We start from the raw sequence: 26,621 nt of genomic DNA, 5'->3' as shown, positions 1-26,621 counted from the left end.
CATTGGTTCTGAGCCCCTCTCTTCAAGATGGATTGCACTGACTGCTTCTGGTTCCTGTGCTGACAAGTCTGTTCTGCGCTGTATCCCATGTCAACTAATAAACCTGCTCTTCTACTTGCTGCCTGAGTCGTATCTGCTTGCATATGGGGATGCAGGGCCCTAGTGCACTAGTGACACTGTGTTACATCTATCACATGCCCCGGAAGAAAACTAAATCTGTAGTGCCCTCACAGCTGAAGCTCTGTGAAAGTGTGTTTAAATTAGAAGACAGTTTGCCGGTGAGGGATCCAGCACTGGTCCTAGAGTCTGGGCAGTTGAATAGTGAGACCTCAGCTCTCTGATTGGAGTGCTGAAAACTAGGGATATGAAATGTTTATGGGTGATGCTTGCCAGTCCCGGTTAACTGGTGGGGGCTGAAGTAGCTTCCCGCCTGTCTCAGGGCTGCTCCAGCCCTGTGGATTTCGCCTGCAGGCTGGGATGCTCCAGCTTGGCCAGTTAACCAATTAAATGGGATTTTACATCCCTACTAGAAAGAGGATTTTTACCCCAAAAGTATGCCAAGACACCCAAAGCCAGTGACCGTGCCTGGACTCTGTTCAAACTCCACAAGCTTAAAAACACATGTAAATTCTGCATTTGGATCACTTCTTATCAGTCTGGTGAATGTCCAGTAGGGGGAGTCGTCAAGACATGTGACAGGAGTCATTACATTATTACCCCAATGGCATGGGAAAGGCTAATGCACATTTCCCTGCATGCTCATCACGGCACACCCGGGCCGGTGGCGCCCTAGGCAACTGCCTAATTTTCCTAGGCTCATGGGCTGCCCCTGGTGAGAGGGGGGGCAGGCGCAGGGGCTAATCAGTACAGTTAGTAAATTGTCAGCTGAAACTACCAACAATCCTCTAAAGCAAAATTTGAAACTAGCTTTTATTATGCAACTGATCCTTGAACAAATGGAAAGGAGTGACTTGGAGAACGGAGCAGTGAGCCAATAAGGACTAGCGCAGAGCAATAGGTTGATTGGAAACACTCTGCTGTAGGACATGCATACCTGAGGGGTTGGCAATGGAATGTTTTGTATGGGAATGTCTGTAGAGCCAAATGATCTAACCAAAGGGTAGTCTCTACATGCCACCCGCTGATGACACAAAATACCTGTTTAGTTGGATCCCAGAGATGTAAGTTGTGATGCAGACCTGTCTCCTCATCACTGGACTTATGGCAAAAACATATTTAATTCTGCCCAGTGATGACTTGAATGGTTACTTTTGGCAACTCTCAGCCATGCGTGATATACCAGTGTCTAAGAGGTGCAATGGTCTTTTTCTCATCATCTTTGGTCTGAGAAATCCAGTTTTCCTCAGGAAGACGTATACAGCCCATATGATATTTCAATGAGTGCATTTTCTTAAGATAAGCATTCAGAGTCACTCTACATTTTTTTTCTTGCCACAGAGTTCAAAAACAAAACTTCAACACATGGTCCTCAAGTAAGCCATGGCTCCTTCTGACTAAGAGGTGGTGAGCTCATGATAAGGCTGGAGTACATGCCACCCATATTAGGATCATTTCAGCTTCTTTAGTGAGGATGTAAGATGGGTGGTCCTGTGAATCAGTGTTTCCTGTAAGCTGTGTGCTTGTGCAGCCGTTCAGGAGGGATTCAGATGCAATCCAACTGATCAGCAGAGCATGCGCAGATAAGATTTTTTTCTCTCTATGGGTGGTGTACATTCCCACATGTGTCAGTGCTTTGCATGTGGATGGAAAAAATCCACACATGGATGGAAAAGATTAGAGGGAACATTGCTGTGAATACTTGATAGAATTTTATTATGAAATAGTAGGATTGGGGTTATTTATCTAGTGATGGAGTCACTTCTTTCTTTTTTACAGCTATGTCATCCCTGTTGAAAAGCAGCTGGGGCTCACAAAAGTCCTCTGAAGAGCATTTGGTTTGAGTTTGAATTTGGAATGAACCACATTGCTCTAAATGTCAGATATTTCAAACCAAACTTTCCTCATGGAGAATATTCCCTAGAAGGCCTTTTACACTCTACCCCTTGTCAAATGATACATGTTGAACGCAAGTACTGTGCTTAGTATGTTGTTCAGAAACTAAATATGAACATTTCCAAAGAAAGGTTGCTCATGTAAAATTGAGTTAAGTGCTGCTGCTTCCCCACTTGCTAAGAGGTAGAAAATAGTGTTTCTATGTAACTAGGAACAGAAATAAATGGGATCCCTAATTCATCTCTGTGAAAGCTAGCACCCTCCTGATAAACAGGGTTTATCATACTCTAAGCCTGGAGCTTTCTTTGGGGGCTCCATGTTAAAATGTTAGCTGTACATCACCAGCTTTCAGACAACATATTCTGCCTGCCTTTAAGATGCTGATGGAGAAAGTAAATGGGGGCAGAGGGCTGAATGGCAATTCAAAACGCTAGAGGTATGTTTAACACACAGTTCCTGTTTTGAGAGTGATATGTATATGGAGATTAGATGGGCGATATGGTATTTGATCTCCATTTAATTGCATCGGAGAACTTTGATATTTGTTGAGTCTGAAAATTAAAGTTATTCAGCAAAGCCAAGAAAATAAGTGTGATCCTCTGGAATAAACCAGAGATCAGAAACTCCTCAGGCATCCTCTGCACTGCCAGTTGCATTGTTGCCAGTTCACTCTCATGTATACATGCAAGAAAACTTCTTAGCATAGTACAGTAAACTTCCGATAATCCGGCACCTTTAGGACCCTGGGGGTGCCGGATTATCAGATATGCCAGACTATCAGAAGGGGAGGCTATGAGGGGCCTGGGGTGGGGTGGGGGGGATGCCACCCCAGATCCTCATAGCCCCCCCCCTTCCGATAATCCGGCTCTGCCCCAGGCATCCCTGATTCAGCCGCTGTTGGTCAGTTTCAGCAGCGGCTGAATCGGGGATGCCTGCGGCAGAGCAGCTGGGGTGCTGCCGGGTTGGTCCGGTAGTGCCGCTCCTCGGCGCTGCAAGACCAACCCGGCAGCACCCCAGCTGCTCTTGGGAAAGCTGGGGGCAGAGCAGCTGGGGTGCTGCCGGGTTGGTCCCGCAGCGCTAAGGGGCAGCGCTACAGGACCAACCCAGCAGCACCCGAGCTGCTCTGCCCCCGGCTTCCCCAATGCAGCTGCTGGTCAGTTTCAGCAGTGGCTGAATTGGGGAAGCCGGGGGCAGAGCAGTTCCAATTGTCTGACCCTGAGCACTTCCGGGTTCCCGATGATGCCGGACCATCAGGAGTGCCGGAGCATTGGATGCCGGACCAATGGAGTTTTACTGTAGCAGGTATAGGCAAATTTTATCACAAATATGCCAAAACAGTTCTAAAAAATCATTTAGTTTTATAATTGTGCAGCTCAGACTCCGCACCTGCCCATCAATGGCTCCAGATCTGGCTATTGCTGCAATTTTTAATCTGAAGTGTATATGTAAACAGAAGCAGCAACGTGAGCTTCTTTACAAGAGTGCCTCCCATCAGTGTCACTGGCAGCAAGAGCTTCCTCAGTGCATTTGAAAGTACCAGACAGGACCTCTGCGATGTGAACTTTCTCTCACAAAGCACTATAAATTATTGCAATAAATCTGCCAGAGTCTAGCTTAACAGGCTGAAATGTTTTTCTGTATGCTGCTCTCTGGGGATGCAGCCAGTCAAGAGTTATAAGCATATTTTACTTAAATGACATAATTACAAAAAATGTTTTTTCCCCCTCCAAAATGAAAAGCGTTCCTTTTCCAAAATAGTGATTCTAACAGCTCAACCCAGCAAGCCTATATGCTGGGACAGTCTCCTCCTTCACTGCCCAATTGCTAAACATTGAAATACAGTGTTTTTCTCTGTGGGTGTGGGTGTGGGAGAGGGAGGGACATAGAAACTCGGGGTATGAAAGGCCAGGTGAGGTAAATAGAAAGGAGCATAAACACTGCCAAATTAAGTATAAACATGTAATAAGAAAAGCCAAAAAGGAGTTTGAAGAATAGCTATCCAAAAACTAAAAAAAACCTCAAAAACCCCTGAACGATCGAGATACTAATGGAGCACTTACAGACCATAAAGTCATTGTGGAGAAACTAAATTAATTATTTGCTTCTGTCTTCATGGCTGAGGATGTTAGGGAGATTCCCAAACCTGACCTGTCCTTTGTAGGTGACAGATCTGAGGATTTATCACAGATTGAAGTGTCATTAGAGGAGGTTTTGGAATTAATTGATAAATAGTAACAAATCACCGGGACCAGATGGCATCCACCCAAGGGTTCTGAAAACTCAAATGTGAAATTGTGGAACTATTAACTATGGTTTATTACCTATCCTTTCAATCAGCTTCTGTACCCAATGACTGGAAGGTAGCTAATGTAACGCCAATATTTGAAAAGGGCTCTAGAGGCGATACTAGCAATTACATACTGGTAAGTCTAACATTGGTACCGAGCAAATTAGTTGAAACAGTAGTAAAGAATAAAATTGTCAGACACATAGGAGAACATAATTTGTTGGGCAAAAGTCAACATGATTTCTGTAAAGGGAAATCATGTCTTACTAATCTATTAGAGTTCTTTGAAGAGGTCAACAAACATGTGGACAAGGACGATCCAGAAGATCTAGTGTACTTTGATTTCCAGAAAGCCTTTGACAAGGACCCTCATGAAAGGCTCTTACATAAATTAAGTTGTCATGGGATAGGAGGGAAGATCCTTTCATGGACCGAGAACTGGTTAAAAGACGGGAAACAAAGGGTAGGAATAAATAATAAATTTTCAGAATGGAGAGGGGTAACTAGTGGTGTTCCCCAAAGGTCAGTCCTAGGTACAATCCTATTCAACATATTCATAAATGATCTGGAGAAAGGGGTAAACAGTGAGATGGCAAAGTTCGCAGACGATACTAAACTGCTCAAGGTAGTTAAGACCAAAGCAGACTGTGAAGAACTTAAAAAAAATCTCACCAAACTAAGTAACTAGGCAACAAAATGGCAAATGAAATTAATGTGGATAAATGTAAAGTGATGCACATTGGAAAAAAATAACCCCAACTATACATATAATGTAATGGGGGCTAATTTAGCTACAACTAATCAGGAAAGAGATCTTGGAGTCATCCTGGATAGTTCTCTGAAGACGTCTATGCAGTGTGCAACGGCAGTCAAAAAATCAAACAGGACGTTAGGAATCATTAAAAAAGGGATAGAGAATAAGACGGAGAATACCTTAGAATCAGACAATAGCTTAGGGCTATAGAGTTAATGAAGGAAAACAGGTTTTAACATAAATAATATCTGATTATTGGGCTTTGCTCAGATCTACCCAAAAGCAAACACTTTTCCTGGGAGAGGGAATCTCTTCCCAGAAGCTATAGAAACAGAATTATTGACCTGAGAGATACCTGAAAGGAAATTTGTTTTCATGCGGCCAAGGAGGAAGCCTCCCTTAATTGCAAAATATCTTCACAAGTACAATGGGGCAGCTATTCTCAAACTGTGGGTAGGAACTTAAAGTAGGTTGCAACCCTTTTCCAATGGAGTCGCTAGAACTGGCATCTGCTGGGGTTTGGGCCAAAGCCTAAGCTCTACCACATAGGGCCAAAGCTGGAGCCTGAGGGTTTCACTCCTGAGCAGTGAGACTCAGGTTACAGGTCTCCAGCCTGTGGCTGAAGCCATTGGGCTTCTGCTTTGGCCCCCCCAAGCCCAGGATGGCAGGTTCCCCCTCCTGTGGATATGTAATAATGTTTGTTGTCAAAAGGGGGTCACCATGCAATGAAGTTTGAGAACCATTGCAATAGAGAAATAGCAGTGCAGGCAGCCCACCTGCACAATTCTTAGACAGCCCACCTGCAAAATTGTCTCTTCTCAAAATGAACTGTCTTTACCTATGGCAAGTTGGGGAAACTTTTTTGGGTCGGAGGCTGCTGACTTACAGAAAAAAATCAGTCGGGTGGGGGCTGGAGTGCCAGTGCGGGCTTCCCAGTGCTGGGGGTAGGAAAGAGCCTTGAGCTCTGGGGGCTGGATCCAGGCAAGCCCGGGACTGCTTCTGGTTCCTGGGCCTTTGGTTCTCCACTCATGACCTAAGAGAAAGTGATTAAAAAAAACTTTTCTCACCCTGCTATTCCAGAATCAAGGGCTAGAAGACACCAGAGAATTACTGAGATGTAAAGATTTGATCTTTGGGTGTGCTTGCAGCTAAGTATATAATTGGAATACTCTTCTCGCTACATTGTCTCTCCTCTCGCTAGCTTTCTAGCCCTTGTTTTTGACTACACATACTTCATCAGGGTCATAACTGGACAGAATGGTGTTCTCTCCATTATCTCAAGGATTTCCCAAAAGCCTTAGAATTGTTTCAACTGCAAAATCAAACATAACCCCATAAAATGTAAACGTCTAAGGTATCTTCTGGTTGCATCATTTCCCAGTGGTCCCTGTCCATCTTTGCACAAAGAAAGCATCCACATTTAGAGATGATTTGTTACTGGGACGCAGAGTGACTCTTAAGATGCAACACTTGGCTTTCAAGCCTTTGGATGCATACTTCAGAACAGATCCCTAGACAAGCAGCTTCCTAGATTGCTCATCTACCAAAGTGAGAACCAGAGAGTTTCTAAGGAATCAGGACACCTTTCTGAGGGTACAACTTCTTGCCTCTAAGGGAGCAGAGGACATCAGGATGGGTTCTTGCCTGTTAAGGCTTGGCTCTGACTTGAAAAGCAAAGACTCTGTGAGGGACTATATAATGAAAATCACAGTACAAGCTTTATCCAGTAATTCTACTGATAATAAATCATAACAGAAGTTATAATTGAAAACAGTTGCTTCTGGTGTTCAGTTCTGGTCTTCGTTTCTGAATGTGAATATTGTAACAAAATCTTTTCTTAAGCTTTCAGTCAATGGTCCCTAGCTTTGTTTTCTCAATTCATCTTCCCCAGCGCAACTCACTCAAATTTCCCCCCTATATTTTTAAGATCGCATTACTTTAGCTTCCCAACTCAGCCATTCCTATTCAGAAACCTCTCAACTGACAAGACAGTGGCTCATTCCCTGCCTCACTTACAATCTCTCAGGGTACGTCTACACAGCTGCAGTATTTCGGAAAAACATGTTATTCTGAAATAACATAGTGAGCATCTACACTTCAAATCATTTTTTCAAAATAATGGTGAGTTGGAGGACTTCTTACTCCACTTCATGGTAACCCTCATTTCATGAGGAGCAAGGGAAGTCGAAGGAAGAGTGTTCTGTGCTGTAGACAGCACCAAAATCTGAATTACTCTATTTCGACTTCAGCTATGCAATTGACGTAGTTGAAGCTATGTAGCTTGATTCGGCTTTAGCTCTGCTGTGTAGACGTACCCTCAGTTAATTCCAATATGGCCTCTCACCCACTTGCAACTCCTTCTGTTGTCCTGCTTGCCACAAGGCAAAAGGAAACATTGGCACCCAGTGGGTACTGCACTTTGTATAGGTAGCTCTTTAAAATATTATTTCCATCATTGCTTGTTTGTTTTTACTTATTTGCCTGAACTTGTCTTTCTTGGCTGACATCTTCAACTCATATGTCCCAGTCTGTTCTGTTATCTTGCAATATAACCATTATATAACATTTCGTTGAGCATATTATTTTGCTTCTTTATGTTATTTGCTTAGCAATTTGTTTCTGTCACTCTCCCTACTCTTTTTTTTAACCTTTTTGGTCAACCTATTGTATTCAACTCTTAAGGTGCATCTACACTGCAGGGCTTAATTCAAAATAAGCTACGCAAATTGAGCTACATCAATTGCGTATCTTATTTCAAAATAGCTTATTTCGAAATAGGGAGCATCTACACAGCACTTTTGAAATAGACCACTCTTCATCCAACTTCTGTAACCCTCATTGTATGAGGAACAAGGGGAGTCAGAGTAAGTCCTTCAGCTTGACAGTATTTTGACACTATTTCAAAATAACTGCCTGCTGTGTAGATGCGGACTATTTTGAAATAGCGTTTGTTATTTCAAAATAGTGTTGCAGTGTAGATGTACCTGTACATTTGCATTTTCCTTTTTATTCCTTAACTGCCTATGCTTGTCACTCACTGTGGCATTTATTCCATTAGCTATCTTGGATTCTTTGTCTAAAGCATCATTGCTCTTTATTCAGTAGAATGAGAAATATACAGTTCCATACAAAAACAGCCTACATTCATTTCCTTTCCTCAGCATTTTTTCATCTGGGGTCTTGATTCGATTGTGATTGTTAAAGAACCATCTGCTATAACTTATGGCTTCATTTCTGAATCACTGAGTCTCTCTTCCTAGTCCTACAGCTAAACTGCATCCCTTTGCTACAAAAACATGCATGTTTCTTTCCGTCTCTTTCCCTCACAGGCTTCCTGTGTCTCTCTCTTCCTAGGAGTCCTTTTAACATGTCTACTTTGTCATCTCCATTGCTGTGGATTTTCCACTTTCCAAATGCCCAATCCCTTGTTGAGGATTGGAGAAAACCAATTCTCCTAGTTCAGGGGTGGCCAACCTGTGACTCTTGAATGCGGCTCTTTGCTCACAGAAATGCGCTCTCAGGGTTACCGCTCGTTCAGAGCCACATGCCCACTTTGTGCAAGCACCCCAGTTCCTGGAGGGAGAAGTGCGTGGCTGCGGTGGTGGCAGCTCCAGTGAGACCCAGGCATTGGGTTACAATGGGAGATGCTTGGGGTTCCTGGCTCTTGAGGAGGGGGAGGGCATTGGGTTGGGGGGCCTGGGGGGGCCTGGCTCCGGGGGAAGGCTGTGTGGCTCTTTGCACTACTATCCACAGCTCTTTTGGCTTTTCATGTCTAATTAGTTGGCCACTCCTGTCCTAGTTGTAGCCAACATCCTTAACATACCCATTGTGTGGTCAGAGTATAGTCATTAGTTAACTATTCTTCAGTAGTCCCTAGTCTAACGGGGTATATCTACACTACCACCCTAGTTCGAACTAGGGTGGTTAATGTAGGCAACCGAAGTTGCAAATGAAGCCCGGGATTTGAATTTCCCGGGCTTCATTTGCATCTTGCCAGGCGCCGCCATTTTTAAATGTCCGCTAGTTCGGACTCCGTGCCCGTGGCTACACGCGGCACGGACTAGGTAGTTCGGTTTAGGCTTCCTATTCCGAACTACCGTTACTCCTCGTGGAACGAGGTGTACCGGTAGTTCGGAATAGGAAGCCTAATCCGAACTACCTAGTCCGTGCCGCGTGTAGCCACGGGCACGGAGTCCGAACTAGCGGACATTTAAAAATGGCGGCGCCTGGCAAGATGCAAATGAAGCCCGGGAAATTCAAATCCAGGGCTTCATTTGCAACTTCGGTTGCCTACATTAACCACCCTAGTTCGAACTAGGGTGGTAGTGTAGACATACCCATGGATACTTGCTACAAGGCCTGAAGGTCATGTTGGATTCTATATCTGCATAGAGACATTCAGTGATACAACAATTTTCATAATTTCATGGTACTAACCAAAGAATTTATAAGTTGTACATATAATTTCTCAGGTTAATCATCTGTTTAACATACGAATGGAAAGAAAAAGTCTCTTAGCTGGGAACTGTAATAGTGAAAATAAAATTGAGAACCTCAATAAAATGGTGCATGTTGCCATCTAAAAGGGATGTTTGTGTTTATGTGCGTTTTCAACTCTTAGAGCAATAAGTTTTTATTTTTCTCAGTTGATGTGTGATGTGTATACAAAAGAGTAATGGGACAACTGGAAATAACTTTTGGACTGGAATAATGTGCTCTACTATGTAGGAGAAGAATAGTAAAAAAATGTTAAATTTAATTGAATGCGTCAGTTTGAAGATGCAAGCTGCATGTCTCCAGCAAAGAGTCTAAACAGCCTGGGTTTTTTTCTTTCTTTTCAACAGGAGCGTGATGGAATGAGAGCAATTCTGGAGTCATATGACAATGAGCTGACCCCATCAGAACACTCTCCCCAGCTGAGCCGGCGCATGCGTGAAGCAGAAGAAATGGTGCAGAAGATGCATGCGCACAATGCTGAGTTAGAGGTAATGAATGAGGCGGCACCATGCTCCAACTGTAGTTATAATCTATATAGCAGTGGGCCACAGACTGTTCCTTCACATCTGATTTCTCTGATTGTGTATGCAGCATGCTTGTAGATTTGGAGGAGGAGAAAGCCACCTGATGTGTTTACATGCTGAGTTCATCTGGTTAAGTTGTCTGTTGGGGCCATTCGTAAATCCTTTATTTAATTGACATTAAGAGAAAACCATAAAATCAAAGTCAGTTTGCAAAATACCTTTTGAAACAACTTTTAAGAAACAGGTGAGTGGGCATGGGCTCAAAACATATGTTGCAAAATCTGCACCAGTATTCATTCATTGATTTCAATACATACTTATACACACATAGTAGAAATGTGTTTTTTCTCATCATAAGAATATAAGACCTTGGTCAGACCAAAGTCCCATCTAACCCAGTATCCTGTCTTCTGACTGGCCAATGCCAGGTGCCCCAAGAGGGAATGAACAAAGCAGGTAACCATCAAGTGATGCCACTCGCACCTTCTGATGTATTACCTGGTGCTTTACTGAGAGCTAGAACAGAGAGTGGTTGTGTTATAGAGCAGCAGACAATGGTTCCCATAAAAGGCCGACAAGGGAGCAGTTGCTTTCATAAGGGCAGAAGGATCAAAACTGGAGTAGAGTCAAAAAATACTACAGGGAGGGAGTTACAGGCATAAGGGGCAGCATGAAGAAGGCACAAAGCACTTAAATGGGAGCAGAGATGGGATTTATCTGAACATGGATGGGAACGGTAAAGATGGTAATAAAGATGCAGACAATGGCAGAACTGTTAGAAACTTGACAGGACAAGAGAGGGTCTAGGGAATTGTAGAATTTGGGTATCTACAGAAATAAAAGTGAGGGCTCCATATATTTGTTGATTCCAATGCAGCAGAATTTGCTGAAGAATTCATGTCTTGCTGAAGTTTTCTGTTCCAGAATCTCATCCTTAGTTACAGTCATGTGCATACCTAAAGTCGTACAGGTGATAATAGGAGATCTGTCTTTTGAAGCGTGATTATTGTTTAGTGCTAAGACTTGTGAGACTTTGCAGACTCTAAAGGATTTTCAAGTGATTTTGAGATCTTTAGGAATGTATATATCAGCACTTAGAGGCCAGCTAGCCTTCAGCCTCATCAAAAACAATTTTTCTTGTCAGATCAAGATCATCTGCATCGCCCAAAAAGAGACAGAGATATCAGAGAAAATATCTGTCTTCTCTTTGTCAAGTGTTGTTCACTGTCATTGTCTTCATGGCAGATTTGACTCCTTGGTCAGGAGCAATATAAAGTTCATGAAAGAACTTCCTATCCGTATCCCGCTTCTGGGGTTCCCCCAAGACCTTTTCAATTTGGTCCTCAAGAACTCAGTTTGCCTCTAGTCTCGTCACTGACTTTCCTTTATTGTCATATGGTTAAACTACACTTGAGTTGATCAGTCTCAAGCAGAGGTGGTGGGTTCATCAATCTCAAGCAGAGGGTGTGGGTTAAAGCCATACCACACATCCAAAGTTACACAACAAACTTCTTGCTTTAGACACATTTACACATTGCATTGTATTTAATATAGATTACATGACATGTTTTGAAATTGGCTAGTTACTTTGTAGGCATTGATCCTTGTACAACACACTCATTCCATACCCTGACCATGTATAACTTACTCTTAAGCTCGTTTTAGATTCTCAACTTATTTTGTCCACTGTAAATGGTTCCCTGGATATTCCTCCTTGTCTTACCTAGTACAGGTATTCTGTTTTCAGACTGCTGATTCATATACCTCCCTAATCCTGTCCCCTAAGAAAGGGGGCCTCACCCATGTTCAGTTATTCATGTCAAGCCAGGCGTAAATTCCATTGATTTTTGTTTTTCTTTTCTATATTTGTAAATGTTTTATTTGCTTTTAGTTTTGTTTGTTTTTTATAAGTTTACTACGCTGCAACACATTTTTAAGATTGTAATAGTTGTAATTATTAGGGATGTCAACGTGTAGTTGAGTAAACAATTAATCAACAAGTTTAGGCATATCAATTAATCCTATCAACTACATGCAATCCACCTCGCTGCCTCTGATACAGAGCCAGCAATGGAAGAGGAGGTGGGAGCTGTGTGGAAGGTGAGTGGGGCAGGCAGGAGCCGGTACATGCAGGAAGATGGCTTACAAGCTGGCTGCCTGCATGTATCAGCTCCTGCAGAGCTGCTCCCCATCCCCCTCACCGTGCTGCTGCCTCGCTGTCAAAGGTACTGGTGAGGGTGGGGAGCAGGCGGGAGCCGATACATGTAGGGAGCCAGCTTTTAAGAAACCCCTTGCAAGATCTCCAGAAGACATAGCTGGTGACATTACCTAGGGCTGAAACTTGAGTTGTAGCTGTTAATCTATATGGCTACAGCTACTTGAAGAACTTTAGGAAATTTACTTAACCCAGTGTTCTAGAACCAGTACAGCTCCACTGATTCTAGCATGGGTGACACAGAGGACACAGTCCCTGTCATGGTGGAGGGAGGAATGAGAGAGCACAAATGAGTCCTGCCATTGGGAGGAAAGGAGGCATGGGGGGGGGGGGGTGCGGAACTTCTTGGATGTGAAGGAAGGGGGAAATGGTGTTCACACAGGGCTGCTGGCATGGGGGAATGGGAAAAGGGGATGGGGACACACAGCTACTTATACGATGAAGGAAGTGTGGGGACAGGCTTGAATAGAGTCTCTAAAATAGGGGAGATGAGAACAACACACATGGAATTTATAGGGGAAATAGAAGAACTGAAGGAGCTACTTAGGCATGCAGTGTATTTGTCCTGCAGAATCCACAGAGTGCATGACCTAATAATTCTGTTTTTTTTTTTAAATTCAGAAAAATACTTTAAGGGGAAAAATTTGAGTCAGCCTCTGTACACCATATAAAGGCAAAGAGCATAACATCCTTTATATACACTGTAGTTTACCTTTAATAAAAAATAATTTGTCCTATTTTCTCATATAAAGAATAATGCTCCCACTTACCTGTTGTGTCTTATCCCAGGGTTTTTCTTTATCCAAGGTTTCCATTTTATTTAAATCTATTCACACATTCCCAGCATGTGCATTCCATTGTTAGACTTATAACTGACAGACTTTTGCTTGTGTATGGTAGAGAAAAGGTTATTTTATGATCCCCCTCATTTGTTACCCGCAACTACACCTTCTCCAAAGAAATCATACAGGAAAAAATTGATTTTCTCTACAGGTATTTTTAATATATGTTATCCCCCTACCACATGGATTGTATCAGCCATTCTGTGTGAGAAAAAAAGACATCCAGTGAAGATGGTGGTTGATAATGATATAGTGCACAAGGGCAGGGAGGCAGGTGAGGACAGGAGGGCTTTCGTATTATCTGTTTTTTGATCATGAAGGAGATGAGGTCTGGATATTCCTTTGCACAATGGTGTGGTGTAGTGTGGGGGCCTTGCTGATTGCTGGGCTTGGGCAGTGGGCTGTGGATGACCTCCACTGGCAGCTGTTTGTAGCACGACCCAGCAGGACAGTGGATGAGTCACTAGGCAAGGGTCTCCCAACCTGTCTGAACGGTTGCCTCCCAGGGATAGAGGCAAAGGGAGGAAGGCAGGATCCAACCCCTGGCTGGGGGGGCAGGGCTGGAAGAGAGAGTAGTTTCTGTCTGGAATCATGGAGGAAGCAGCCTAAGCAAGGGGGCCTGGGATTTAGGGGCCCAGTCTCCCCCATCTCAAGGGGGGCTGAAGCATCCTAGGCCTGGCCCTGTAACTAGATTATATCTGTGCTGTACTGCATCCTTGGAGAAGCAATAAACTCCCTCATTCCTACTGGCTGGCAGAGTCTGTTCGTGCCACTACGAGGGTGCAGGAGTCAGAGGAACCCCGACACGTCGTTACAAATGGGTAAATTGAGTTTAAGGGGAGATGGTAGAAATCTTCTGTCAATGCTAAATAGAGATAGGTCTTGAGAGCAAAGTGTTGAGTTCTGGTAGTTTGGGTGAGATGTTCTATGCCTGGAATATGCACCCTGAGACTTTGTCTACACTGTGAGCTAAGGATGTGACTTCCCTGTTCACATACACTTTGAGCTAGTGCAAGAATAAAGAGCTATGCAACTGCTGAATCTGGTGAGTATTTACTTGGCATAACTTAGCCTTCCCTGCACTGCCACTACCTGTGCTCTTGCAACTTCACTGCTAAATATACTCTTGCTATCACACCCCTAACTATTAGCATAGATCTAGTCTGAGTTAATAGCACTCAAAAAGGTTAGGGGTGTGTGCACATAGATTATGCGATTATGTATGATAGTTGTTACTCTCCCCAAGGTTACTCAGTTTTTTCTGTCTCTTTTTACCTCTTCCTTGTGTGGTTTTGCCCTATGAAATGTTAAATGGTAGTGAAAATGTGACATCTAGATGTAAATCAGAGAACTTTTTTTTCCCCCAAACTCTTGGCACATTACAACATTGATATCAAACAGTTGCAGTAAACCATAAGAACAAGATACCCACCTGACCTACATCCATTAATCAGAGAAGGAGAACACAGCAAATGATCTGCAGTATGTTTCTAACTTCCAAATACCACCCAATACAACTTTCTAGTACCTCCTCTCCCCCAAAACAGATCTTGGAGAATAGGTGGATCTTGCAAGTATATTTTTTGAAGGTCATCAGATACGTGATTGGCAAACCAAGAGGAATTTAAATTCCCCAGTTTTTAATGAGGGTACCGTTTGGACCAAGAGGATACTGTCAGCTTGGTATGATACTGCTGAGATAATGTATGGCAAAAGAAGCATCTGTCAGGGCCAGGACCTAAAACAGGGCTTTATAAATAAAAAAACACACTGTATGCAACACCAAGGAATTGATCAGTAGCCAAGGTATATATTGTGGCTCAGGTGTTATGAACTCTTGGAGCAAAACATCAGTTAGCAGGTGGGCCATGGCATTCTGCACTAGCCACAGTTTTCGCATATCTAGAAGAGTAGTCCAGTGGCTTATAGCCTGAAGCACACACATGCATTGATAAATGCGGTTTGGGCACCACCTTCAATCCAATTTGTATCAAGACTGTAAAAACCTGAACAGATGGCTAAGTGATCAGGATCTGTTTGCATTTACATGGATCCTCACACCTGCACTCACTAGTCCATACATGCACACTTTGTTCTGTATTTTTCTGTGTCCTGTTGTATTGAATACTCAGATTCAGTAATACACTTTTCCAAAACTTTGAATGTGAAGCCGGGAAAAGAAGAATGCCATGCAGAATTGTGGTCAGAGAAAGCAACATGCTATAGCTGTCTGTTTTGAGTGGTTAATGACATGTCTTGCATGTATATAAGTCTGTGTTCTGGAGAGTACAGAGAGCTGAGAAGGGAGGACTTTGCCTCTAGGTACTATGTCGATTGGAGCTCTAAAAATACCTAAAATAAACAGAATCCAAGCTGTGTCTGTAACTTGAAATGGATTTTCATTCTGACACTGTGACATCAGCAGTGTAAGTGACAACCACTAGCTTGATGAATTTTTACTTGTCTAGCATGTACTAAACCTGGCTTCCATGTGAATAGGACAAATCAAGAGATGCTTGGACTAGAGTTTTACGTGCTGGCAATGATGCTGACACAGCTCTGCATGAAGTGTAGGGTTTGAAAGGTTAACACCAGCTGCATAAAAGTGAAATCATCATAAATATAACTCCATTAATAGCCATTTTATTAAAACACATTTGGCTCCATATGAAACATTAATGAAGAGAGATTTGCAGGGAAGACTCACACTGACACCTTCAATAGTCCCTAGCATTTTTTACATTGAGAGATTTATACTGTCTGTGAGCTCCATATGTACTCTAATCAGTTAATTATGAGCCTGACAGTTTCAGCACATCCAATGCCATATGTTCTGATTTTGTTAACCAGGAAAATTTGGAACTGTGCTGGTAACCTCAGAACTCATTGACCAAATATTATCATCTTATCTCTATCTAATAGCTGTGGCACATCTGCTGGTTGTGCAGTCTGGGCATTGCCAAGGCTTGTAATGTTAGATATAAAACTGATCTTCACAAAGAAAAGATACTTAGCAGTCACCCTGTGTTTAAGGTACTTAAATGTACATGCAGATGCAATAAAATGTTTGGATAAAAGTTTCTCCTTGTCTCTCAGCCATCCTGCCTCTCTCATTTCCCCCTCTTTGCAATATATCCTTTTTCTCTCCTCCTTCCCTTCCATTTAACTCATCCTTTTTCTCTTCTGTATATTGATCTTCCTTCTACCCTCCTATGCTGATTCTTTCTGGTTTTCTTGCCTCTAAGGTACATGCCTTCTTTAGTTAGAATAAGGTGTGTCTGTGATTATGGGAACCTGCTGAAGAAATTTCCTTCCTGCTGTGCAAGGCAGGGAGGTTTGCTTTGAATCACATATCTCTTTCTCCTCCAACTCCACTTTACTGTGCTGTTTTCCTCAATGAAAACTGCAACTGGCAGACAAGTATGTCAGAGAAGTCTTCTCTGATCCCTCTGGTTGCCCATAAGAATCAAGTTGGAGCCTCTAGAGATTTCTTTCCACTTCAGTCTTCACTTCCCCCTCTCTCCCCCACTGTTGTCATTGAAGCATCTCATCTGTAGCACATGAGGGAGAAAATTGATTCCTCTGGAGACTATGCTAATGTGCCCCGTGCTACTGCTGAGCACTGAAGCAATCACAGAGCTGGCAGAACAAACACCTTGCCTAAACAGCCTTCCTTTCATGATCTCTTTGGCATCTTCTGGTAAACTTGAGGTCTCCCAGGAGCAGTGCAATGCTTTGTGTTTCTTTCCCCTTTAGAGGGAGCACAGGTTGGATCTCTATCCTTTGGTGGTCTACAGAGTGGGTCATCTTGGATTTTCTCCACATACTGTATTTTTTCTTGCTCTGGCTATATCCCTGTCAGGTTTCTAGTTTGACAGCTTCTGTGACATCCCCCTTCTTCTCCCCATTGCTCATCATTGGATGTTGTTTTGGGAGGAAATGCTAAGACCTTTTACTGAGGATCCCCAAGTACCTGACTTCTGTTAGGCTTCACAACATCCCTGTACAGTAGGTTGGAGTGTTGGTCCCATTATGTACATGGGGAAAGTCAGGCACAAAGAGGGATAGTGATTTGCTCAAGGTCACATAGTAGCCTGGTCTGTGTAATAGAAATTTCCCTCCATGCTGAAGTGGATTTTAAAACTGGCTAGTACTGCAGTGTAGATAGGTTCCAGGCAGCCCTGAATTGTTTTGGCTGAATGAATCGCTGAAAGAAATCAGGGCACTGTTTACTCTGGGAGCTTATCCCAACACAAACCCTGGTTTAATTAAAGGTATTTTTTTTAAAAGTATGTAGTTGGTGTGTAGACACTCTCTTATTACAGTGTGAGAGGCTTCTCATAATTTAGTTTAACTCAGTTACTTACCAAAGTACACCAAAATAAGGTTAGAAACAGAAATCAGATTGTCAACACACAAACTTCCATTGATTTAGCAACACACTTTTAATTAGGCCAAGGTTAGTTTTGATGTAGACATGCCCTGAGAGAACAACCTGTTGCACGATATCTGGTAGCAGTGGGCATCTTCTAGTGTTGCTGATTTGGTGATGAAAATGGGCTAGCTGCTAATGTAGGCAGAACAAAACCATTTCCCAGGACTGTTGTATTGTACCGCATCTCTCTTGTGCTTCCTTAAGCAATGAAGAAAAAAAGAGTTTGGTTCTGTTGACATTAATAGATGGCACCACTCTGTGTCTTTTACCAAATTCATCTTCAATGATACCATATTTACTTTCAGATAGTTGATGAAAATGTTTAATAGTGTAGCATGTAGTACTGTTCTGTTCCCTATGGAAATCCATAAACATTCAACAATAACTCCCCAGCAGCATCTACTTTTTGAGATCTGTCAATCAATCAGATATTAACCCATTTAATGTATGCTCTGTTGATATTATATAATATGCTGCTTTTCTTTTTTATTCAGCATGTTCTATGGTATTAAGTCAAATGCCTTACAAATGTCTATTTCTAGAGCGGTGCAGGACCTAGGCAGCCTGATGTGCAACCCGCGGTCCCTGCTACCACCCTGCCTCTGTTCCATATCTCCACATCCCACTTCCACCCCTTTTCCAAAGCTCCACCCCTGCTCCATCTGAACCCTGCTCTGCCTTCTTACCCTCTCCCCTGAGCAACATGAGCTGGGGGATTACAGGGCCTGATGCAAGGCAATAGGAAGGGTCTCTCCCCCCTTCACTCACCGTAGGGGCAGGAGCAGGAGTGGCCTCGCCACCTACTCTGCCCCACCTCCCTCTCCCAGCCAGCTGAACTTGGCTTCACTTTGACAGTGGGAAGCGGTGTGCCCTGGGGCTGGGGTAAGTGCTATGGTGAGTGCTGCCCTGCACCAGGCCCTCATAATCCCCCAGGTCCCTCCCATATATAGGACAGAGTTGGCTGCTGTGGCCTGGAGCATCCACCCCAAATCATTCTATGAACAGAACATCTTTGTCTATTACAACTGCACGGTTATCTTTATCAACCAGATTTGCAATCTCAAATAAGTCAATTGAGCACTGGCAAGAACTGTTTTCTATTAACACTTCTTGACTAGCTTTAAATTATTAACTTATTTAATTTTTTTATCAGTTGAATCTTGTACCAGCTTTTCTGTTATTTTCCTGGGATTGATATTGGGGGTAATTGCTTCATAGTTACCCAGGTCATCCCGCTTGGCTTTTTAAAATATTGGTAGAACCGAGCACTCCTCTAGCATTCTGAGGTTTATTAAAAATTAACACCAGCAAGCCAGGCATCTCCTCTGCCAGTTCTCTTAAGACTCTTTAAGACTCTCTTAAGACTGTTGAAAATTATTTAATTGTCCTCATGGTTAGAGTACATCATCCTGCGTTCTAAATGCAGAACAGAAATATTAATTGAAGATATCTTCCTTTTCTGCATCATTGGTAACATTTTTACAGTTTCTAGTAATGGACCTTTTCTCTTCCTCAGGCTTCTTACATTCCTAAAATAATTTTAATTACCTCCTTATTATCCTTAGACCTGCTAGCTTTTGGTTTTTTGTATATCTTCAGCTTTCTTATAAATGTTTTGCGCTTCATAACTTCTAGTTTTTATCAATTGCAGTTTCTCCCTTTTTCATGTATTTTATATTCCGTTTTTATTTTTTATTGCTGTCCTCACTTGACCACCTAACCGGAATGGACTTTTTTTAGCCAAAGCTGTCCTCTTCCTTAATTGAGACTTTTTGGCCCTCCTCTTGACTCTTCTTAAAGAGCTCCCAATCTTCATTCACATTTTTTTTTAAACTCTGAGGCTACTGTCTGTTAAATTTTTGAGAGAGACCTTCACATACTCTGTGTCCTCAGCAGGTCATGAGCAGTGGAATGCAAACTGGTTACGACTGCTGGCCTAGAACCTGCAAATGCCAGCTTCCTGGTAGCTCTACAGAAGTGGGTTCTAGATCCATGGGGCCTCACATCCCTCGGCAACCACCAACTTCTAGTCCAGTGATTAATTTATCTGTGTCCATCATAATGAGGTTCAAAAAAGATACCTCATGTTGGATGCTATACCTGTAGTTGTGTGAGAACCATCATCTCTACAATTTTTAGAAACTCTAATGATGTTTTAGTAAGGGCTGCATGAGATCTCTAGCATAGGTCTCCCAAAATTGATGTTCCCCATAACACAATTCTTCTTTTCATAGATTATACAAGAGATTAAGGAGTAACTTATTCTTGTTTTCTGGTTTGATTTGGTGGTCTATAACTGACCTTGACCAATTTGCTCCCCAAAGTTTTGTTCATTAAGATTTGCTCTGTGTACATTCAAGATCCTGCATGTCTGAGTTATCAATAATTCTATAAAAGGTAATGATGTCTTTAGATTGCTAATTTAGCATGCCTTCCTCTTCCTCCGCCTCTACCGTTTACTACTCTATCCTGTCTGAACAGGTTATATCCAGTGATTTAAAAATTCCAGCCACACAAATCATCCCACTAGGTTTTAGCAATGCCAATTATATCACATTTCTTCTCATCAGTGAAACTTTCCAGTGCCTCTTGCTTGTTATACCCAGACTCCTAGCATAGGTACATAAGCAAATGAAAAATCTCTTCACGTTCTATGTCCGTTGGTTTAATTTATTTACAACATGCTGAGTTTGAAGGTGTACTGCATTTGCCTAGGAAGCACCATTCCCTTATATTAGTTTAACACCCTCTTGGCTGCTCCAGCTGATCACAAGCTGATCAGATTAGCCCTCCTGCTATGTGTGAGATCTCTTCCACTGATATGTGACCCAGAGGTCCACAAACCTTTAGAGTCACATAGTCAGTGGTTCACCTCCACTCTTTTCCAACTGCTCTCTTCTCACTGAGAGAGGGTCCGATAAAGACAAGTTATTTATTAGTTCCCTAAATAGAAGAACTAGAGGACACCAAATGAAATTAATGGGGAGCAGGTTTAAAACTAATAAAAGAAAGTTCTTCTTCACACAGAGTGTAGTCAACCTGTGGAACTCCTTGCCAGAGGAGGTTGTGAAGGCTAGGACTATAAGGGTATGTCTACACTACCACCCTAATTCGAACTAGGGTGGTTAATGTAGGCAACCGGAGTTGCAAATGAAGCCCGAGATTTGAATTTCCCAGGCTTCATTTGCATATTGCTGGGCGCCGCCATTTTTAAATGTCCGCTAGTTTGGACTCCGTGCCCGCAGCTACATGCGGCACGAACTAGGTAGTTCGGATTAGGCTTCCTATTCCGAACTACCGTAACTCCTCGTGGAACGAGGTGTACCGGTAGTTTGGAATAGGAAGCCTAATCTGAACTACCTAGTTCGTGCCGCATGTAGCCGCGGGCACGGAGTCCGAACTAGTGGACATTTAAAAATGGCGGCGCCCAGCAATATGCAAATGAAGCCCGGGAAATTCAAATCCCGGGCTTCATTTGCAACTCCGGTTGCCTACATTAACCACCCTAGTTCGAACTAGGGTGGTAGTGTAGACATACCCTAATAGAGTTTAAAGAGAAGCTAGATAATTTCATGGAGGTTAGGTCCATAAAAGGCTATTAGCCAGCGGATATAATGGTGTCCTTGGCCTCTGTCTGTCAGAGGCTGGAGAGGGATGGCAGGAGACAAATCGCTTGATCATTGTCTTTGGTCCACCCTCTCTGGGGCATCTGGTGCTGGCCACTGTCGGTAGACAGGATACTGGACTAGATGGACCTTTGGTCTGACCCAGTACGGCCATTCTTATGTTCTTATGTCCTTTGGATTTTCCTCTTCTTCAACTCCCTTCGCAGGACTCTGAACTCCTCTATAATCTGTCAAGTATCAGAGGGGTAGCCATGTTAGTCTGGATCTGCAAAAGCAACAAGGAGTCCTGCAGCACCTTATAGACTAACAGATGTGTTGGAGCATAAGCTTTCGTGGGCAAAGACCCACTCCCAAGCATCTGACGAAGTGAGTCTCTGCCCACGAAAGCTTATGCTCCAATACATCTGTTAGTTTATAAGGGTATATCTAGACTACATGGCTCCGTTGACGGAGCCATGAAACCAGTTTACCCGGCATAGGCAAAGAAGCTGGGATTTAAATAATCCCCGCTTCATTAAAATAAACATGGCCGCTGTGCTGTGCCGATGATCAGCTGATCTGGCACAGTGCGACAGTGTAGCCGCGGATCTGCGGGATGGGGAAGCCTTTGCCGACCGATCCTGTAAACCTCGTTTCACGAGGCATACATACCCTTAGACATACCCTAAGGTGCTACAGGACTCCTTGTCGCTTCTATAATCTCTGTAGTTCCATGTGATACTGAATGATTTATTCCAGTGTCACTGGCAGTAGAAATCTGTCACATGGCCTCATAAACTCATCCGGACTTGTGCTTACTTCTTGTATTTTTCCTTTAGAGAAGAGAGTATGTCATCCAGTTGTTTCTGTGTCTCTTACTATATTCTCTGTCTGCTCTTTCTAATATGGAGCTGCGGATGAGGGTTGTTTGCCTTCTCAATGTGGTTAAGAATGTCCTTTGGAAGTGTAGAAGGAACAAGAACCAGTGGCTGGAAAGATGAAGGCAGAGAAATTGAAATTAAAAAAATAGACACAACTTTGAACAGTATGGGCAGTTAATCCTTGGAACAAACTACCAAGAATGTTGTGGAGTCTTCATCTTTTGATGCCTTCAAGGTTGGCTGCCTTTCTGGAGACATGCTTTAGTCAAATACATGTTATTGGGCTCCATAAAAAGATAAGTAGGTGAAATTTAACAGTCTGTAATATACAGGTCATTAGACTATATCAGTGATGGGCAACCCAGGCTAGTGAGTGGGCAGCATAAGTAGCTCTCCTTCATCTCAGTGAGCCTCAAGATTGCTCATTGAGAGGGTTTCCTGTTGGTACCTCAGTGTTCTGACATGGGATGTATTCCTTGGCTTTATGAGCTTGGTTATGGGTGACCTTCCTCACTCTGGCTGCTTCTTCTTAAGCAGCACCAGAAAGTGTGAGCACTGCCAAGAAGGTGTCCCTGTGGCTCTTTATCCCGGAGAATGATAGTGCTGAGGGGTCTTGGAGGCCAGTTCTTTTGGTGGTGCCGTACTGTCCCGCATTGAAGAAGGTGCACTGTGCACCGAAAAGGCCAGTTTCCGTACCGGTCCCAGCTGTGCAGGCTGAGGGAGAAGAGCTGACTCCCTCAGGAGGAGTTTTAGCCTGAAGTCTCTCTTTTTTGGTTCTCTGACAAAAGCCCCTGGAAATCTTGAACTTGTCCATTTCATGTGCTTCACTTAAGGAAAGATTCATGAGGGTCTCCCATGGGCTTAGGCTTCTGACAAGAAGCACATAGTTTGAAGCTCTGGGATTGAGGCATGCCCGACTCCCAGGCTGGGGAGAATGGGATTACTCCCCACTGAGGAAAGATAACACCAGAAAAAACTAACAACTCTGTTTACAACTATTTACACTAGAAAAGCCAAGAGCTAGGGAGACACTTGCCTGAGGCAATAAAAATTTAAAGCTCCAAGGGCCATCACTGACAGTAAGAAGGAACTCAGGGAGGAGTGGGTTGGCAGTGGTCTATATACAGCACCATAACAGCACCACTCCCAAGGGCTCCACAGCTGACTGATGGGGACTCTGCTAGGGAAAAAATCTTCCAATAACTGTGCATATGGCACACACATACACCTGCTTGGAATGGACATGAGCAACACAGCTCTAAGAACAACAATTTCAAAAAGTAGGTAATTTTTTTTTTTTGCTAACTGCACTTTCATACCTAGAATTTGCGATGTGTGCCAGCTGACCCATAGCAGCACTTTGATTAGATGCACAAGGAGCTTATGGTTCTCACAGTCAATGTTGGGTGCAGTCAGCATGCACCTTACTTCACGTGCCCTTGCTTTCTGTGCATGTCACTTTAGTAATACCAGTAGGGAAAAAAACCCTATGCAGACGGAAACCAGTGGAATTTGGCAATCCTACACATGGGCAATGGTAAACAAAATGTCTTGTAGGACGTACATAGTACCCAAATGAGCTGCAGGTTGCCCGTCAGTGGACTAGATGATCTTCATAGCCCTTTTTGACCTTAAGTCTTAATGAAACATTTTCAACATCAGTTAAGGAGAAAGCACCAAGAAGGACCTTTTGTTGACAGCGTTTATGTAGGCGTATATTAATTAAATGTCTTTTTAAGGTCCCTTCCAGCCCTGCATTTCGGATCCTACTAATGTGGATGGAGCCCAGGGCTCTTTGTTGCCAGTTCTCTGTTGTAATGAGTAGACCACATACCCTGGCCTTGCTTTCACTGGAAATATTTTCCCAACATTTTCTGGTGCTAAAAATTATTCATTTCCACTTAATGTTAGTAGTGCTAGAAATGTCGATAGGGCTTCTACTTTTGTCAGCCTACAAAGTACATTGCATTATGATCGTATTCAGAACATCAGCCCAGTATATTGTATTCCGGTGGCGGCAAGAGTCCTACCTGAAGTGGGATTTTCTCCAATGTATTATGGTTCCCCTTTCAGACTGATCCACAACTCTTGGTTAGAGAGCCTGGCACTTTGGTTCATACTATAGAACCAAACTTTTAGCTCTGTTGGGCCAAAAAGTTGGCTGTCACACTAATACTAATGGAGTTGAAATGATGTTAGCAACAGTGAGAGACTTTTTTTTAAAGTTCCTGCCGTAGTCAGGACTCCACCTTTCCACCCTTCAGATAGTTTTGTGTCTAGTGATAATGTTCCTGTAAAATCAGAAGCTGCTTCTGACTGATCTTGGTCTTCCATTATTCACTTGGTGTTATGTTTCTAAAACAGTTGCTCCACGCATTTTTTGCTCTCCAATCCTGAACTCCTTAGTGTATCTCTTTTGAAATTTTTTAATATATTGTTTGCCTAGAGTGGTCTTCTCAGCAATAATAGTGGCATTTGTCAGCATTTGCTGACATTGAGCAACCAAATTGAAGTGAGGCTCAATCTGGGGAGTCTAGATCATCCCTTAAATCCACCTGGCCTTGAGAGACCAGAAAAGCAGATGAAGTACTAGGTCTGACTTTCTATAGAGGATTTTAAATTGGCTGCTTTTTTAGTGAAGGTTTGGAAGGATGAGATAACTAACATACATTTATGATTCATTCTCACATCTCCCACAATAAATGAAAAATACTTGATGTGGGGCTGAGAGTTTTGATGTTTGCTGTGTTGTAAGTTTGTTTGCCTGTTTCTGGAGATATAACATTTACAATTAGAAGCTTTTACATGTGTAAGTGGGTGGGAGTATATTCTCAGTAAAACCATTCTTACAGTCCTCACCAGATGGCAGCACACAAAGGCTTCACAGTAGAAGAGCTTCCTTTATACAAGGTGGTTCATACCTAGTGCTATGTATTATATAGGAGCAGGGTGGGATGGGATGGTTTGATGCTTGATGCAAATAGCTCTGTAATTATAAGACCCCACCCTCATAGACACAAGTTGGAAGGAGAAAAGCTCAAATATGCAACGAAAGTATCTTTTGGAAAGGGGGCAAGGGCCATGTAGTTCCCAGATTTTAACAGGTGAAAACTTCATACTGTATAGGTGTGGGTATATTCTCATTCACAGACAGCTTTTTCTCTTTTTCAGTGAGAGATGGTTTGTAACCACTGGATAAATAATGGCGTATAGAGTACGTTGATTCTGTGCCTGATTCCTCCGATTGTTGGTGGCTCATAATTACTGTAAAACTAGGTAGCCTGGAGGCTTTCCCCACTTCTCCCATTGGCCAGATTCTGGCCAATGGGTGCAGTGGGAGGCAGTGCCTGGGACCTGGTGCCTACGAGCGGCGCATGCTGCGAAAGTAAGTAAGTGCCCCCTCTCCCTCATGCCCAGAACTCGCATCCCCAACCCCATCATGCACTGCCCCCTGCCAAGACCCTGCAGCTCTGTCCTGCTCCTGTACCCTTCCTTCTGGCCAGACACCCTACCTTTACCCTGCTCCTGCACCCACCTTTGCTCCTGCACCCTCCCTCCTGGCCACACACTGCACCTTCCCTTGTTCTTGCCTCCTCTCCTCTGGCCAGACACCCTCCTCTCAGCCTGCTCCTGCGCCCTACCTCCCACCCAGACCTGGCACCCCATCCCTATCCCATTCATTAGCAGCCCTGTCCCACATCCCAGAGCCTAGGGGATCCGCAAAATCCACTAACTCTGCAACCCCAGAAGAGCAAATCTAGCCTAGGGAAGCCCTGAACCTCAGTCCTTCCTTGTCCTTCCCCCTCGCCCTGTGGGGCTGGAACACCAGTGGAATGAGGTGTCTCGGCTGGGGGCTACATGACTGAGGGTTGGGGTTCGACATACATTAATATTTTACTTTATTTAAAATGAAGTTGGATAAACTGACATGAGAGAGTTAAAACGCTTAATCTGTTTAATAATTTAAATTAATATTTCTTTTCTCACTGGTTAAATTAAACCGTTCTCCCTAGCTGCAACACTAGCAAAATGGCTCAGGCATAACTATGTAATTAATGGCAAGGTTCCATTAGCAACTGGTGGTCCCTGGAATGGTTTGCATTGAGCCAGGTGGGCCACAGGCTAGAAAGTTTGAGACCCACTGGTATAGACTATACTCAGAAGTCAGATAGCAGAAAGCCGTTGTCTGTTTCCTCATGGTGTTTGCAGGTTTTCAGTGTTCTTCTTCAAGTGCTTACTCATGTCCACTCCATTTAGGTGTGTGCATGCCGTGTGCACAGATTGTCGGAGAATTTTCCCTTAGTGGTACCCATCAGGCCTGCCGGGGATCCCCCTGGCATGGTGCTGCTATATTTGTGCATTTATTTCCCCACTGGCCCTCCACTCCCTCAGTTCCTTCTTACCGCCCTTGATGGTCTTTGCAGCTCCCTTCTTGCTTGTTCACAGGCCTTATCCCAGCAGTATCTGCAAGTCTTTTAGAGTAGTTAGCACCTATTTGATCCCCTTTGTTTCCTCCAAGTTGCTTTCACTGTTGAATTCCTGTATAGATAGTATTAATAAGTTGTTGG

The 26,621-nt window shown here is 43.3% G+C and overlaps 1 protein-coding gene across 7 annotated transcripts in view; it reads left to right on the top strand.

The window, feature by feature from the left end:
- Positions 1 to 26,621, top strand: part of MAD1L1 (mitotic arrest deficient 1 like 1) — a 743,124-nt gene that overhangs the window by 344,710 nt on the left and 371,793 nt on the right. For all 7 annotated transcript variants that reach the window (XM_075899591.1, XM_075899593.1, XM_006112872.3 and 4 more), the window contains one exon: positions 9,899 to 10,039. In XM_075899591.1, coding sequence (XP_075755706.1) covers positions 9,899 to 10,039 — 141 coding nt within the window. The remainder of the gene's footprint in view (positions 1 to 9,898; positions 10,040 to 26,621) is intronic.

This window comes from Pelodiscus sinensis, chromosome 16 (assembly GCF_049634645.1).
Source record: "Pelodiscus sinensis isolate JC-2024 chromosome 16, ASM4963464v1, whole genome shotgun sequence".
NCBI lineage: Eukaryota > Metazoa > Chordata > Testudines > Trionychidae > Pelodiscus > Pelodiscus sinensis.
This window is presented reverse-complemented; position numbering and strand designations above follow the sequence as displayed.